General features: G+C 40.9%; 1 protein-coding gene across 1 annotated transcript in view; it reads right to left on the reverse strand.

Annotated features, from left to right (window-relative positions):
• The window catches only part of necab2 (N-terminal EF-hand calcium binding protein 2), a 115898-nt gene that overhangs the window by 55047 nt on the left and 42406 nt on the right, over positions 1 to 18445 (reverse strand). Inside the window, exons 4-5 of the mRNA XM_054776020.1 lie at positions 15595 to 15620; positions 15365 to 15462 (exon numbers count right to left, since the gene is read on the reverse strand). Coding sequence (XP_054631995.1) covers positions 15365 to 15462; positions 15595 to 15620 — 124 coding nt within the window. The remainder of the gene's footprint in view (positions 1 to 15364; positions 15463 to 15594; positions 15621 to 18445) is intronic.

Genomic DNA, 18445 nt, shown 5'->3' on the forward strand with positions numbered 1-18445 from the left:
GTCTCACAGCTGGCCTGAGAACGCCTTGGTGTCCTCCCGGTGGAGCTGGAGGAGGCCAGGGACCGGGAAGTCTTGGCCTCCCTACTGTTGCCCCCATGACCCGGACCCGGATAAGTGGAGGAAAATGGATGGATGGATGGCACTCCACTTCTCAGAGCTCAGCAACTCCATTGGAAGCATTTACTTCAAGTGTTAAACATCCAGCTTCAACATGGCCTTCAATGACAAAACCTCTCACATTGCTCATTACCAAGCAGACGTGACATGATGAGATCGGATGAATTTAATCTGGTAGTAGAATTGACTGGGCCACCACGTGTAGTACATCCGTTACTATCATCCACCTACACATTTGTTCACAACACAGTACACACAGACTCACACTCCTGCAATTTTTGTGATGAGAATAGATAAACAGAGTTACAGGTAGTAACACTTATGACGTCACTGTTATTATTCCACAAGGTTTTATGTCCCTGTGAGCAAAAATATCTATATAAAGTATGGATGGTTGTTTTGTATATGGATGGAAAGATTTTTTTTTAAATGCTTCCATTTCACCTGGGGGATTGTATGTCTTAATTTACAAATTTATTATGATGCTTGAGTGACAAAAGTATATCTAACGTAGCCATGGAGCCATAAAAAAGACATCACCATATTGAGGCAAAGATCAGAGGTTCTACCTTTTCATTCATTACGCATTATAAAGCTTGTAGTGTCCAGTCTGTTCAATGTATAATTGTCATACATAAAACCCATCATAGGCTGCTCTAAAATCTGCTTTTAGAGACCAAAGTAATTCTGACCAGGTTATAGGTTCGTACTCTCACAATTTCCTCACTCTGAAAATGCATTATGATGAACTAAACTATAGAAATTGACAGCTTAAAGTACATTGGAACGCCCCTCAAAGTAGGAATTCCTATTGATTAGTAGTACCCCAAGATCACCGAGATGAATCTGATGTCATACGTCCACGGTGAGTATAAAACATCAATTAGAAGATTAAAAAAATAAATGTTCAGATTTAGCATTAGCATACACATGATACAGTACTTCAATTTACCAAAACATGTACTGCGCAGGGCCACAGTGGTTAGCATCTCCAGATTAGAATTTTCATTTGGGCATCACTGTGTTGAGTTTGCATGCTCTGTCCGCGCTTGCGTGTGTTTTCTCCAGGTATTCCAGCTTCCTCCCACATTCCAAAAACATGCATCATGCATGCCATGTTAACTGGAGACTTTAAATTGTCCAAGTTGCTTGTCTTTATGTGCCTTGCAATGGGCTGGCAGTCAGTCCTGGGTGTACCCCTCCTCTTGCTCAAAGTTTTTTGTTTACTTTCCACTGGAACGTTTTGAGGTCAGACCTCAGATACTGCAAGGTGGATATTTCCTACGTCTGAGCAATCTGGACACACTATGGCCTTGTTCAAACTGCCAGCCCCAAATTCGATTTTTGTCATAGTTATTTTGTATTCAGCTTGATTTGACAAAGTCTGAACGGAAAACCCCACGGGATCCAATTTGTGCCACTTGCAGCGAGACACACACACAACACAACGTCATGAATGGAGGGGCACAACTTTTGGCATGATAACAATTCTGATGAAGTAAAAAAAAAAAGACAATTTTCACATGGATGACAAAACACCACAGCCAGTGCTACCTCCAGATGCTACTGTGCATAATCTCGTCAGACGTCATTAACATAGCAACCCATGCTGCTATGTCGGAGCAGAGATGTGCTGTTTGGATGCAACAAAACTGATCTTATCACATCACACACTGATTTGATCAGCAAATCTGATACACCTGCAGTGTGAACATACAGTATTTTCCCCCAGGTTTTGCTTGGTCTTCGTGAGGATGTTGTCTCCAGTGGTGAGTCTATTATTCGTAGTCTTCATATACTTTGTTCTTCTTTTGTTTCTTCTTTTGTTTGTCTTCTTTGCTCCACATTTTGGTCCTTCTTGACTTGGTGCATTAGTTGTTTTGTAATAAACATTTTGACTGCTTGCTGAGGTATAGTATAAGTCAGGTGTGCCAATACTTTTTCAACCTGTAAGCTACTTTTAAAATGACTAAGTCCCTAGGATCTACCTCCTACTAAAAACAGGGATTGTGAATGATAAACCGATGCACCCGGATATCCGGTTTGACAAGCGAGAGATACGGCTGCACAGGTAGAAGTCTCCTGGGTCGATAAGAACCAGCCATAAATCCTTAGATTAATCGATTGTCGAGACATGCGCCAGGTATCAACCGGTTGACAGGCCGTCTCTTAACCAACGCAAGAGCCTGGGCTGCCGATGAGACGATTGTCGTGCATTCACCGTAGCTTACCATGAGAATGGATATAAATAGTAACAATGTGTACATTATGGTGAACTCATTTTTATTATTTATTTATCATATTTTATGTATTGTGTAAAACTAAGACAGGAACAACATAAGATTAAAAGCACTCAATGAATACAGAGCCACTATCCACCAGTATGAGCCTTGAGTTTGTTTGGCAGAGAGAAGATCATACGTCGATGTTGGCTAGCATGAATTAACTTGAGGTTGTGCACAAATCCAACAAACAAATATTTACATTAGCACTCGACAACGTCATCAAATCTTACCTTTATACATTCCCACTTATCACTTATTATCAGCATTGTAAGTGTGAGTGTTAGACGCTAATTGTTTTTCATTTTTATTCACATACCTCCTATTACAATTGGTGTACCCCACTTTGCGAACCTACAGTATTTTACCTCCACAGTTTCTAAGTTTACAGGTTATTAGAATAGTTGATATCATTCAATAATCCACAATTAAATTCTCTCAAATTCAATATGGAAATAAAGATAATTACACATGATTCCTCAAAAGGTCTGTACAGTACATAACCTGGGTATTATACCAATCAAAATAGCTACGTAGCATTCATTATACACATAGCTCATGTATTACATCCAGAGTATGGATGTATTGTGTTCTGCGTCCTGACTGGCTAAGGGAGAACCCACATGTGGTGTCTGCGTCCTGATTGGCTAAGGGACTGTAGACCATTGTCAATCAATCTCCTCCGTGCCTTCCTGTGCAGTACAGAATGCGTTCAGCCTGCCAAGTTCACATAAATGTTCAATCACTAGCAGTGTGACTCTGAAGTGCTATATGTTTGCAAGTTTTATCCCCGACAACACCCACAATGTCGACAAAACTTTCTGCGGCGTCAAAGGCACCTGTGGTCGCACCCAGAGGCAGAGGAGGAAGAAGATGTTGCGGCTGTAGGACGCCATTACGGAAGGAAGAAGGAAGGAGGAAAATACGACAACAGGGGCAATATGTTTTAACAAGGATACAAAAATGCTACAGTACAGCGGAACGGTGCCAGGACTACGAAGAGGCACAGTCAGACAAGTGAAATACGCATGAGTCACTTAATAATTGATTGTGTCCAAACTTGTAGGTTAATCATTAAAATTCAAAAAAGAAAGGCAATACCTGACCAATACCTTCTTTTTGAATCAAACCATCCACTACAACATAAACTAGGGGTTATTAGGACCCTCCAACATAGAGTGGAACAAATACCAACTAGTGCTGAGGGAAGGAAAAAGGGAACACATGTCCAGAGAGCGCTCTCAACCTGTGGGTACCCGCGGTGGGCTTTTAACAAATGTCAAAAGAAGAGAGTAGGGAAAGAAACCCAAAAGCCCACAGAAGCAAAAAGGAGAGGAGTGGTAGTCCCTTATGTAGCTGGGGTCTCCGAAAAACTCCAGAGGATCTTATGGCAACACAAAATTCCTACCTATTTTAAACCAGTAAATACCCTGAGACAAAAATTTGTGCATCCTAAAGACAAGGCTCCAAACCAAAAACAGAGCAATGTGGTCTATTCCATCCACTGTAAAGATGAGGAATGCAAAGAGCACTACATTGGGGAAACTAAGCAAATGCTCCAAAAAAGGCTTTATCAACATCGGAGGGACAATTCTAGTGGGCCTCAATCAGCAGTACATCTACACCTTAAAGCTACCAATCACTCTTTTGAGGACAGCGAGGTAAAGATTTTGGCCAAAGAAAACAGATGGTTTGAAAGAGGAGTAAAGGAAGCTATTTTTGTCAAACAACAGAACCCATCATTGAATCGGAATGGTGGTTTGAGGTTTAATTTGGACCCTGTGTTCAGCAGGTTACTGAGACCGAAACCATGTCAGTTTCAGTCATGCAAATGAGGTGGAGCCAGGGTCGAGCCAGAACAATAGATGTTAACGAGCCAGTATCAGAGTCGTTCATACCCAACTCAGGGAGCGACACTTCCCTTTTATCAGAGGTGTTAATGTCAGGAGAGGATTAGACCACTACTCCGCCCAGGCTTAGTTTAAGGAACCAATAGGAGGAGGGTGTTGGCACACCAATTCCGCCCACTCTTACTATTTGCCTGACGGTAGGAGTGTGAGGCCTAGGCTACCAGCACTTATTAGTTCGCTGACAAAGCTCTTTGGATGAGGAGCGAAACGTCCGACACCTTCTTCACAGAAGTACAGATGACGTCTCAAGAAGCCTTTTCCTCGATTAAAATTGTGACTTTACTTAAAAGAAAGGTGTGGTCATTTGACCCTTGACCTCACTTGGTTATATTGTGTGAGTCAGTTGGATGGCTGCTAAATAGTAAGAACACATGGTCAATGACCCATCCATATGCATTCACACATTTTTGACACATTTTACGATCAATTTATATCAATAAACTCTTGATCCAAATATTTCATTCTGGGTGATGACTGCACTTTTTTCCTACTAAAGTTATTATTAATGTGATACAATACATGATTGATGCCGCAAAACAAGTTATTTTATGTCATTCTGTTTATCTTTGATTATGTTACAATAATCATGCTAGTGTATTACATACCGCAAAACCTCTAATACAAAATATAACTTTTTCTCTGAATTTATCTGAGTTGAGGAAGAGGGAAAACAGAACTGTGACACTTGTGAAACAGCATAAGGGGAGCGTGACAAACCAGGCTCCTCTGAAACAGTGAATAACTCTATTAAACTTATAAGACGTCATTCACTCTGGTTTTATAATTTTCTATTTACTTCATATTACGTGCGTTTTTAATTGGTTGGTGTGTGAAGCCGAGTCATGCAGGGTTAAATGATTTGAGGGGAAACTGGGTTTGTGCTGTTTATCTGAAAAAGTGTGAATTTTGTGCAAGGTATCACTTTCATAAGAAACCGCACCAGGAAGAATCAAAGCAACACATTTTATGAGATAATCCAAACTTTCTGCAACAGTAACTATTTTATGGATTGTCATGACCAAGAAAGATCACATCAATGTGAAAGGAATAAAAACTTTAACAGCTCCACAAATCTTCAGAGAGATCATCTTGGTAGACTGAGATGTGGCATTGCATCGCCTGCAGCGGGTTCAAGTGCACACTAAGGAAAGTGCATGAACAGCAGTCTGTGTGAGTGCAGTGGGGGGGTGGCAGAGAGAACAAAGATGTCTCCGATCCATCACAACATCTCAGCGGGGGGAGTTTGGTGTGACAGAAATTACATGCCTGCATCTTTGACATGTCTGAAGGAATGGAAACGGGCTTGATGGCTAAAATACACTAGATACAGGTGTACTCCAATGGGGTTTGCACATCTATTTCTTGTTTTGTTTTCAATATGGGGTTGGTTTTTTGGTTTGTTTGGTCTGTATTCAGGGCCAAGATACATGTGTGGGGAAAAAACAACTGTGAGAAAAACAACAAATTCCACATAAACTATAAATTGACCTCAATGTACAGTATTAAAAGCAATGTGAAGCATCGGTGTGTTCTTCGGAATACTTCCACCCATCCATTTTCTATACTGCTTGTCCTCAATAGGGCCACTCCCAGTTGACTTCAGGCGAGTGGTTGAGTACACGCTAGACTGGTCGCCAGCCACTTGAAGGGAACATATAGACAACCATTCACACCTATGGACAATTTCAAGTCTCCAATTAAACTAACATGCATGTTTTTGGGATGTGGGGGGAAGTGGGAGTACCCGGAGAAAACATGGGGCCTGCAAGACCTGGGGCCTGTTTCTTTCAAATAAAAGGCTGCGGCATCCTCATTTATTCTTCATTCTTCACAGATCCCGGTTTCCACTCAACAGGGAAGATGTATGTAAGCGTGTATGGCATCGTGTGAGTGAGAGGTTTTCTGATGTCAACTTTGTGGATCGAGTGGCCCATGGTGGTGGTGGGCATTTTGTATGCACGGAAATACCGTGACAAGATCCTAAGGCCCATTGTTCAGTCAAACATTCCGGTTCTTGCATAGCCAGCATACGCTCTGGAACATGTCAGCCACCGAGTATGTTTGGGATCAGCGTATACGACAGCATGTTCCAGTTCCTGCTAAATATCCAGCAACTTCGCACAGCCATTGGAGAGGAGTGGACCCACACTGCACAGGCCACTATCAACAACCTGATCAACTCAATGCGGAGGAGACGTGTGAGTGTCAGTATCTTGCCAGATACTGACTTGTTTTCTGACCCCCCCCACTATAAATAGATAAAACACACACAGTATATTCATTGCAATTTCAAAAGACAGTTTGACAAAAACATTTTGAAAACCCTTATGCTATTCATCACGACACTGTCTCGCCTGTCCTGAAAGGGCCATCAACGCATCAACAAAGACACCAGCTTTATCTATAGAGCTTGAGCAAATGCATCAAATTCTTTACGCCATTCACCCCTTTTTTTATGATACTATTTATGTCAGAAATGGTTCCGGAAAACAATTTTAATTGGCTCTGTAGCAGGTGGATTTAAGTAGCAGTTTTTCCAGTGTGTGTGTGTGTGTGTGTGCGTGCGTGTGTGCAAGAATTCATTAAATCTCCTGTCCTGACTGTCCTGTATTAAAGCTTTCTTTAATGAGACATTCTCATTATCACTGCATTTTCCTTTTTTCTGAGCTTCAACATGTACACACAAACACGCGGCACTGTCATCTTGTTAAGCTTATTTTTTTTCATCTGGTCAGGAAATTGTAAAGGCACCTCTTTCACATCTCCTTCCCTCTCACTTCCTTTTTATCATCTTCTCCTCTTTCATCTCCCCTTTATTATCTCCTTCCAGCACCTTCACCTCATGCTCTTCACCCTGGCCTTTCTTCATGAAGATTAAGGTGAAATAGATCAGTCAGGGAGGGTTTGAGTATACAATAACATGTAAGCAGGATGAGGAGACGGCAATCGATGGAGGAGAATGGCAAGAGGAGATGGGTTTACTGGTGGCAAAGTACGAGTAAAGATAGGAAACCGAGTAAGGCAGAGGTGGTGTTGCACAGTGGATTCAATAAATAGATGTCTTACAGTTGAGATGTGATCATTGGTTGGGCAGTTTATGTTACAGTCATCACTAATTAATAAGCATTTAATGGAGTCAAGGGCAAGATTATGCACCGGCAGGAAATTATGTAAATGTGCCAGAGGAGCACAGTACCTTATACAGTACTTGAAAACAACTGTAAAACCTCCACATTAAAATCAATGTTACCACGACACAATAAATCATTATTCACACTCCTACCGTCAGGCAGACACTACAGGAGTTACAGCTTTTACCCACAGGCCATCAGGCTTCTCAATGAAGCACTCACACATGCCGCACGCAACACACGCACACACTCATAGCACTTTATTTTATTTATTTATTTAGTTATTTGTATTATTTATTTGTATTAATGTCTCTTCTGTTGTTGTTGCTTAATTTATTGGTATATATGTTTATGTTTCTTATGTTCTTATTCTTTCTTGTGTTTTCTTCCTTTTCTTGGGAGAATGAACAGAATAAGATTTTCATTGCATAGTATAACTGCTGTTTTACCATGCACATGACAATAAAACTCTCTTGAATCTTGAATCTCTTGAATCTTAAATCAATAACATGGATACATCAGTAAAATATGATGTCAGATAAATGAATCAATTGGAATTTCAATTGGATTACTATTATAATACGAAAATAATAGGACATCCCATGGGGTATACTGTAGATGGGACAGCACCGTGTCCTAATTTCTTCTCATACTGTACCACTTAACTAGACAAAATAAGTGGTACAGAAAACATATGGTCAAATTAACGAATGAAATGATTTTGCTTTCATTCCCACATTGTGGAAAGGACGAGAACTGGTGGAGAGTACTGTATGTTGTGTTGTCAGCTGTGTGTGCTGACTGATGAGGTTACACCCAGGGCATGAATAATGCAGCATACTTTGGGGTGAGGATGAGACAGATGTGGTTGGGTAATTGGGTGAAAGGAGAACAGATAGGGAGGAACAATAATTAGGGATATAATGCAATGGCACTTCAACCTTCTCCTTTTCATGCGTAATGCATTCTCTCTCCATTTCCTCCCGTTTCTCTTTCCTCCCCACCACACCAATCTTTATTCTTTGAACACCTTCAGTCCCTGTTTTTCCTTTCTGCCATCATTACTTCCACTTCTCTCCATTCTCATGCCTCTCTAAAGCCCAATAAATCTGGCACGGTATCTGTAGAATGTCAGTTTGTGGGCTTGTTGTCTGGTTGGAAATGAACTTTGACAGCTATTTAACAACTTTCACACTCTTAAATGCTATTCTTGGTTTTTTTTTAAGAGGCAAAGATCTGAATGTGGATGAGGACGGGAACTGGTTACAAACCACTATTCTCTACTGACCAGAGGTTATTCTGCTAGTTTCAGTGACCTTTCACTCATACTGTATATGCAGCAAACATACAACAAAGACAAAAACACTGACTCAGACTTTAATTGGACTTATCTATTTCAAGTGCAAGTTGTTCTCATCAAGTGCATGTATAAAATACAAAAAAACAAACACAAACATGCTTTACTTTTACAATAGAGAGCTTCCACTGTTTTTCCTCTTATCGTAAACCAACTTGGAAGCAGCTGGAACTATATTAAAAGTATGACAGTAAACCTGACCGTTAAAGCCTTAATTAAGTTTTTCCATGGTCCCAAATTTCCATGGGTGAGGAGCTTGTAGTACAGGCGATTTGTTCACAAAATTGGAAGAATTGTGCATGAAATTTGGCACATTTATAGATTATGTCTGTGTTTATTCACTGTCTTATGTCTCTCTGTAGTTCTGTACTGTACTAAAAATGTGACAACGCATTGTACTTTCTAGTCCTTGTCCATGTCTAAACTGTCTGGTATCTTGAGAAAAGCTTCATATGACAAACCAGACAGAAGCAAAGGGAAAGGGCATCCGAATTAAGCTTGTAAGCTTGTGCACACAGCCGATGCTGTGAGACAAGGCGATGGCAGATTTACGCACAGTAGACAAAGATGTAGTCATTCTGGACATGGCTTGTTTGTCCAGACTCAACATCAATGAGTTGTAGGTAGCTTTTAGGATAGGTCAGCACTTACGGAACATATTGTACCAGCTCACACAATTTCCTCATTCCCTGGCCCAGAGAAGTCTGTAGTATTGTAGTATTGTAAGTAGAAGTATTGGATGAATACGCGTCTGCTGTTACTGGCTACATTAGCACATGTATAGAGACTGTTACCACCACCAAGTATTACAGAAAATACCCTAATCAAAAACAGTGGATGAACTGTGATGTAAGGGTTAAGCTACGTGCTCGTTCGACTGCATTTGTCATGGGCACCGCTGATGACTACAAAAAGGCCAGATATGACCTGAGGAGGTCCATACGAGAGTCCAAAAGACAGTACAGACAGAAGCTGGAGGGCTACTATTCCACCTCAGACCCTCGGCGCATGTGGTTGGGGCTCCAGCACATCACAGACTATCGCCAGCGGAGTAGCGTAGCCACATCCAGCCATACCACACTTCCTGATGAGCTGAATGAGTTCTATGCCCGCTTTGACACCCAAACTCCTGATGAGCAGAGAGGGTGGCTGGACTTGGGGAGCACACAGGACTCACCTCTCATGGTGACATCAGCTGATGTGCGCAGGGTTCTGAACAAAACAAACCCACGAAAAGCAGCAGGCCCAGACAACATCTCAGGACGTGCACTTCGGATTTGCTCATCAGAGCTAGCTGATGTGCTTGCTGACATATTTAACCTGTCGCTTACACAAGCATCTGTACCAACCTGCTTTAAGTCCACCACCATAGTGCCCGTACCCAAGAAGAGCAGCGTGACCTGCTTGAATGACTATCGCCCTATAGCACTCACTCCTATTGTTATGAAGTGCTTTGAAAGATTAGTCACGACCCACATCAAAAAGAGCATCCCGGCGGCAACCGTGGACCCTCTACAGTTTGCATATCGCCAGAACCGGTCCACGGATGATGCAGTCAACACTGCCATCCACACAGCCCTTTCTCACCTACAGGGCCAGGACACATATGTCAGAATGCTATTTATAGACTATAACTCTACTTTTAATACAGTCAGCCCCCACAAACTCACAAATAAGCTCCTCACACTTGGCCTGTCACCCTCCCTCTGTAACTGGGTGTTTAACTTTCTCACAGACAGGCCCCAGTCAGTCAGAGTCCACAATCGCACATCCAGCTCAAGAATTGTGAGCACTGGGATCCCACAGGGGTGTGTGCTGAGTCCACTCCTCTACACGCTCTTCACCTACGATTGCGTGGCCTCCCAGAACAACACCAGCATCATTAAATTTGCAGATGACACTACAGTCATCGGACTGATCACTGGTGGTGTTGAAACGTCATACAGAAGAGAGGTGGCGGACCTCATAGCTTGGTGTCGTGATAACAATCTCCTTCTCAATACAGATAAGACTAAAGAGATGATCATCGACCCAAGAGCAAGGGAAAAGGAGCCGCATAGACCCATCTTTATTGATGAGACTGAGGTGGAGAGGGTGAAAACCTTCAAGTTCCTTGGCACACACATCAGCGAGGACCTCACCTGGTCTCACAACACCCAACAAATTCTGAAGAAGTCCCAAAGGAGACTGTACTTCCTGAGAAGACTGAGGAAATTTGGCATGTCCACCAAAATCCTGAGTTGCTTCTACAGATGTACTATCGAAAGTGTCCTTACCGCCTCCATCACTGTTTGGTACGGTAACTGTACAACACGTGATAGGAAGGCACTCCAGCGGGTGATCAAGACCTCACAGAACATTGTTGGGGCAGCCCTCCCCTCACTGCAAGACATTTATAAATCTAGAGTCCTACGAAGAACACACAACCTCATCAAGGACAGCACACATCCTCAACACTCATTATTCACACTCCTACCGTCAGGCAGACGCTACAGGAGTTTGAAGTCCAGGACCACACGACTGGCGAACAGCTTTTACCCACAGGCTTCTCAACGAAGCACTCACACACGCCGCATGCAACACACGCACACACTCATAGCACTTTTATTTATTTACTTATTTATTTATTCATTTATTTGTATTGTTTATCTGTATTAATGTCTCTTCTGTTGTTGTTGTTGCTTAATTTATTGGTATTTATGTTTCTTATGATGGTATTTATGTTTTTTATGTTGGTATTTATGTTTCTTATGTTCTTATTCTTTTTCTTGTGTTTTCTTTCTTTTCTTGGGAGAATGAACAGAATAAGAATTTCATTGCATAGTATAACTGCCTGTTTTACTGTGCATATGACAATAAAACTCTTGAATCTTGAATCTTGAAGTCAAAGGCCCATCCATTTTTCCACACATATACAGGCTGTGACACAGCGTCAAAATTTGCAAATAGTGGGGAAAGTCAGTGTCTAGCAAAAATGTCTATGAAGAGTCTACCACTGCTTTTCTAGTATTGTCAAAAGTGCCGCAGTATGTGCCAATGGAAGTAGGTACAGTTTTTGCCAACAGAGGAAGAGCTATGAAGAAAGTACTCCACCAAAGATGCTTTGGTGCAGCTCATCAAGCGATCTGTTTATCAAGGTGGACACTGCTGGGGTAAAGCGCTAGAAGTAACCAATCCAGTTTGATCAATCCTGACAGGTGGAAGCCATTGTGGACAATGCTTCCTCTGGCAAACCAATATTTGCTAGAACTTCGGTGCCACGGCTGCATAAATGGGTGCAGAGGCAGATGCAAGTGCACAAAGGCAGCTCTGGCATTTGCAGCTCTGTGGAAATGTGGTGGTTTATTTAATGACCAGCGGTTTGTGCTGTCTCGTCATAGTTGACATCCAAGAGGACATAGAAAACACAGTTTTGCATTACCTTCATGCTAAATCAAAAGCCCTCCATTATGTGATGTCCAACCATTTTCTAGTGAAAAATTGTCAATGACCCATCTGTTATCATGTTGTTGTGTAAGAAAAGGTTTTTCAGTCGTGGCTGCTTTAGTTTGCATGTTACAGATGATTATGTTCATTCCAGGTTGTTCTGTTTACTATCATAGTAAAGTCTCAAAACATTGGTAGTTACAATACTTTTCATCATAGCATGCTATTATGCAGAGCTATTAAAGTTGTTCAATAATGGCCATTACAAAATGGCCACCATGGCTTCCAGGTGGCCATTTGGTGATGATGGCTTTATAGCTGAAAAGCACTTTAAGTTTATAATCTATGTGTACCAAATATCATGCTTTTATGAAAATGTGCACAATTATTTCACAGATTTTCGACGACATAAATTAACAGACAAAAGCATCTTCTGTCACATTTCTGTCAATTGAGAGTTTCAATTTTGTGGGCTAAATTAAACAACACAACGCTCTTCACCAATTTGTCTGGTTGATGGCTGATTCCAGTCCTACCTCTCAGCTCAGAGCAGCGGCTAATAAACATACAGTGTAATTTCATTTTTATGATAATCCTTCACAGTCATTCCCATAACTCCTATTGTCTGCAGCAGGAATTACATAAAATATATTGTTCATCACAATTATACTAAGCAAGCTGTCAGTTTTCCTGACGAGTGAGCCAGTATTCCAGTCAGTGACAGAGCAACAAAGAATAAAATGACGGCTCACAATGGAAATCAAAAAATATATACCACAGTTCAAATGACTAAAATGAAGGAGCATGAGCAACGTACATACAAATCACTACTCGATACTGAATATGTGTGTGTGTGTGTACATACTGTATGTGTATGTGCCTGTGTGTGTATTGAATAGCCTACGGCTGAAAGATTATGTCTGGTGGATAGTGATATAGAGACAACAAAAGCAAGACAATGCACATACGCTCTCTCCCACACACATCTACATACGCACACAGAAAAGGACAAACACATACTTCTAACATCAGCTGCATATGGGAGCGTGGTTTGGCCAAGCTGATATAAATAGCTCATGGGGGAAAAACTAGGATAACACATTAGATTTTTCCAAGTGATTACCATGCACACACACACACACACACACACAGACACACAGATCCAACACGAAATATTAACCACAGCCCTGAAAAAAGGTCGCTCAAGAAACATGCCTGATATTTTGTAATAGTCCACAACATGCATGAGAAGATGTCATTATTACTGCCTGACTGCCACAGACCATCACACAGCATGCGCAAATATGGTTTGACTGATTTTGCATTTTGCAGCATTTGCACCCTGCAGTGCCAGTGAAAAGAACTGGTGCGACCACACGCTCCCTAAGCTCTACAATGTGCCGTTAGAAAAAAAAAAATGTCATCAGGCCATCAAAAGTGTGAAGTACCAAGTTGAGTGGTGATCCCTAAGGAAAAATATAGCAAATATGTACAGCACTGTGAGGGATTTCTGTAAAAGAGATGGTAGCGATCAATTACTAGAGTACCACAGTACCGTTTTACTACAAGTACCACATTGACTAGTGTATCCACTATTCCCCAGCATACAGTATAGTACATTTTCACTTATCAGCACTGCTTGTTATGGAGATGACGCGTGTGAACCCAATACAGTGAACCCTTGAAATGTTGATTGTAACAATGTAACATGTGTTTTTTGTGTTTTCTTAGCCATTTTGTGTGTACAGTACACCCCTTTCACACAGGTATCAGTGATGAAAAGTCAAAGAGGACAATTCGATAACTAAAAAATGAACTTATATTACATTTAACTGTGCTAAAATGTTACTTGAAACATGATCTGTACTGTATTTGTACTTTTTAACATGGCAAAAGTTTGACAAGAACTTTTTTCCCTACTATTATTAAACCAGACAATGTATTGTATCCAGCAGCCTCTTGGAACACATTGTGCTTGACCTCTGTATATGTCATTACATCGAATTGTGCCATTCTATATATTGGAAACAATATATACAATAGAATATATAAACGGTTCAAATTTTGCGGCTTCAGTATATCAAGGTTTTCCAAAAATATATTTATTAATAAATAACGTAGTTTCTCAGTTGAAAACGGCCTATTATTAGTCAAAAAATATGCATGTTTAAGCTAATTTGATGTATATTTGGACTACATTAGGCATTTTCAACCATAAAAAAATGGCTAAATGAACTAAAATCCAAATACAGTGAAACATTTGATTGCTGGAACAACAGGCTTTTATTGCAAGTTTGAATTATCTCACAACAGGCACAATACAGTAATTATAACATAATAGTAACAATAATAACAATCATAATAATAACACAGGCTACTGTTGCAGGCATAATCCACTTAAAAGCTCAAACTCAACTCGACGTCACTTTCTGTCTTTCACATTTTTGCAAAACACATGAGCACGCGTAATATTCATGGCTTAAATGGCTAATTTTCTCTGATCATGTCTATTGGCTAATACGAGTGTCAAGGTGACTGTCGGGGTGTTATTTCATGTCTAGAGGGCTGTAATCATGGTAAAAAATGTATTATCAAGAAATCATACAGGTTTTCTATGCTCTAGTCATGTCGGACATGCCATGGCTGACGACGTGCAGTGTTAAGGTAATGTAATGTAATGCCATGTCTTATTAATGTTTTGTGTCACTACTGATGCTTAGTGACCAGAATACTACACATAATGCGTCTTTTAATATTTTTTGACTGATAATAGGCCATAGTCAACCACGAAACAGCAATCATTTATTAACTCATTCAATACCAAAGACATATTTATACGTTTTTATAAACCCGAACACCCGATCCCAAAATTTGTCTTTTACGAGAGATAAAAATAGTTGATGACGCAACTGCACACTGATAGATGTCACTTTTAAGTGTTTTAAGCCATAAAAACGGCCGCAAGGTGGAAGAAAGTGCATTTGATAAGAGCTCGGCATGGATCTTTTGCTTGTAAAAACACACTCGACAGCAAGGAGGAAGTGGAAGAGCAAGAAGGGGTGTAGCGTGCAGAAGGTTACGCATCGTAGGGACATTTGAACCATGTAAAGATTCTGGTAAAGCATGGGGTACTTGTATTACCTTCTTGGTGAAGTCCATGGCTTTGAGGATGGAAAGGTTGAGTGTCTCCAGTGAGGCGAGAACACCTTCATAGTCCCCCATGTGCTTGGCAAAGTAGTCTGAACACACATATACAAATTGGTACATTACACAATTCACTACGACATTTCAAATGGCATTTTGGGTTATAATAAAGAAGGTAATGAACATGAGCGTAGTGGTATCCAAGTGTGCATGTGTATTCCACTTACCACAGAGTTCCTTAGTGTCAACATTACTATCACATCACAGCACACCGCAGGAGCAGCAGTGGAAGGGAGGTAAGAAGGAAAAAAAGGAAGGGAGGAAGGAAGGACAAGAGCCGGGTCAGAAAAAGAGGACAGGATTGTGCATGCAATACCACAAACAAACTTTTCTAAGAGTTGGCACACGTCAGGCTAGGTTTATTGTCTGGTTGGCGGAGCAGGAAAAAAACAGATTAACAGGGACGAGGCATGGATGGAGGGAAGAAACGAAGGAATGAAGGCAAGCCAACAACTGATGAATTGTAACTGATGATGGTGCAGAAGAAGAGAGGGAATATAAAAACACCATCTGTTCATCTCTTCAATGACTGTTCAGTAAATAATGCAAATTACACGAATGGTTCCAAAAATAAAACTACTTTTCAATGCTGTTTTACTGAGGATACAGCCATTTGGAAGAGTAAATATTGTAATTACGGATCCCACCTGATCAAGGCATCCCTGCGAAGCACTGCGACTACATGGCTGTTATTTAAGGACCATCATTTTCTCCACGTACAGCCAAGACTATTATTACCTTGCGCTAGTGCGCAGATGCGAAGTAGTGGATAGACCAGTTGTTCTCAACCTTTTTTCGGTGCAGTAATAATGACAATAATAATAATAATACATTTTATTTGTTGGTGCCTTTCAAAACACCAAAGGTGACCTTACATGCAATAAAATAATCACAATAAAACATACAAATAAAAATAATAATACAAAGGGGGAATAGCCAGACACTCAACACACACACACACACACACACACACACACACACACACACACACAAAAATTTAAAAATATCGACAGAGTCCAGTAGACGGATGTGTAGTGGAATAGCATTCTTCCACTAGTCTGGGTGCTCTGTAGCTGAAAGCCCGAGCACCAAAAGTAGTCATGTTAAAACCAGGAGTGGCGAGCAGGGCAGCGGATGATGAACGGAGTGAGCAGGACGGGATGGGGGGGTAGGGGGTTCAAGTCATGCAAGTACGCCACATTATGAAGTGCTTTGAAGTTTATGAGGAGGAGTTTATATTGAATGCGCTGTCGGACAGGAAGTCAATGGAGGTTAGAGACAATGGGTGTGATGTGGTCAGAGTATTTGGTGTTGGTAATAATTCTGGCAGCGCAGTTTTGAATAAGCTGAAGTTGATGGGTGAGTATCTGTGGAAGACCAGTAAGGAGGGCACTACAGTAACCAAGGCGAGAGGTGACCAAAGCATTAATGAGAATTTCGGTTGAATGCTGGGAGCGAGAGGGTCAGAGTCAGGAGATGTTCCGAAGATGGAAAAAGGCTACATGTGAAATATTTTCAATGTGGGATTTGAATGAGAGTGTGCTGTCTAGGATGACTCCAAGGCTCTTGACTTGAGAAATGGTCGGAACTAAACAACCATCGATTTTAATGTTGATGGAATGGGCCTTGGAGAGTGATGATTTAGAGCCTACAAGAAGAACTTCACTTTTACCCCCATGGGATATTTTTTTCAGCCAACTACTACCTAAACAGAGAAAAACATATTTGGTGAAATAAAAGAACATAAACCGTCACATCATTATCTGATTTATTAAGGTCCAAAACAGAGCTCATCTGCATAGGTCTATTGGAATTGCTGGAAATTCCAATTTTATTTTATTTTTTCCCTCATCCATCGCGGTTTACCTTTCGTGAACTCGCAATTTTTTTGTGCAATTTTAGTGCTTAAAAAAAAAAAATATATATATATATATATATATATATATATATATATAGGCAATGTATGAACGCTGTTACAGGCCGAGTCTGGCCCTTTAAGAAGAATTGCAATGGGGGAAGTTGAGTGTTGTAGTCTTCTGCATCCTGATTGGCTGTAGACCGTCTCCTGTGGTCATGGCCATATATTGGCTAGCAAACTAGCAAAACGTGTGAGGTGTTTGCTAACTGCCAATAGGAGGAACAGAAGAAGCTAACCATGCGACTCCGAACGCTGCACGATCGCAAGTCCTCCCCCCAACAAAACCCACAATGCCAACAAAACCCAAATGGCAGAAGAAACCAGCCACACACAAAAAGCCGGACCCCCGGACACGTCGAAGGAAGGCAGAAGCCACGTGGCTGCAGGGCGCCACCACGTAACAAATGAGTCCTCGGCCCACGGAGGACGAGGAGGAGGAGTAAAACACGACAGCAGGAGCAACACACTTCAACAAGGACACAAAAACGCCACAGCTTAACAACGAAGAGGCACGGGAGGAGTCACTTAATCATTTCTTGTGTCCAACATAGTCGGTTGATCATTAAAATTCAAACGAAATTTGAACTTTGAGAGTGTTTAAACAAGAGAGAAATGTGATAAATTCTTAATGCCTGTCTGAGAAGAGTGTATAAAGTGTATGGTGAGGTGTTTCACATCCTTAAAACATATATAAACATTATAAAAAATAAGCTGACTACTTTGCAGATTTCACTTATTGAGGGCTATTTTGGGAACCTAACCCCGCGATAAAAAAGGGAACAATGTGCATATAAAATGCAGTAATTCAGTTGTAAACAAACAAATTATTACAATTAAAAATAAACAAACAAAAAGCTTTGTGCATATAAATAACTATGAACTTAAACGGATAGTTCGAATATTTTTACATTACATTTACATTTTTTACATGGCATCACCATCAGCAGTGTAGTGCATCGACAGTGACTTTTTTTATACCTCAATGAGCAGAGTTCTGTTCAATTTTTGGTCTTGAAGAAAGTAGTTTCGGCTAGTTGGCTGGGGTCACAAAAGTAAAGCATACTCCATGGGCTGGAGTACCCGCCTCTGTCATGTCTCAG

The sequence above is a fragment of the Dunckerocampus dactyliophorus genome, chromosome 5 (assembly GCF_027744805.1).
Source record: "Dunckerocampus dactyliophorus isolate RoL2022-P2 chromosome 5, RoL_Ddac_1.1, whole genome shotgun sequence".
In the NCBI taxonomy this organism is placed as follows: Eukaryota; Metazoa; Chordata; class Actinopteri; order Syngnathiformes; family Syngnathidae; genus Dunckerocampus; species Dunckerocampus dactyliophorus.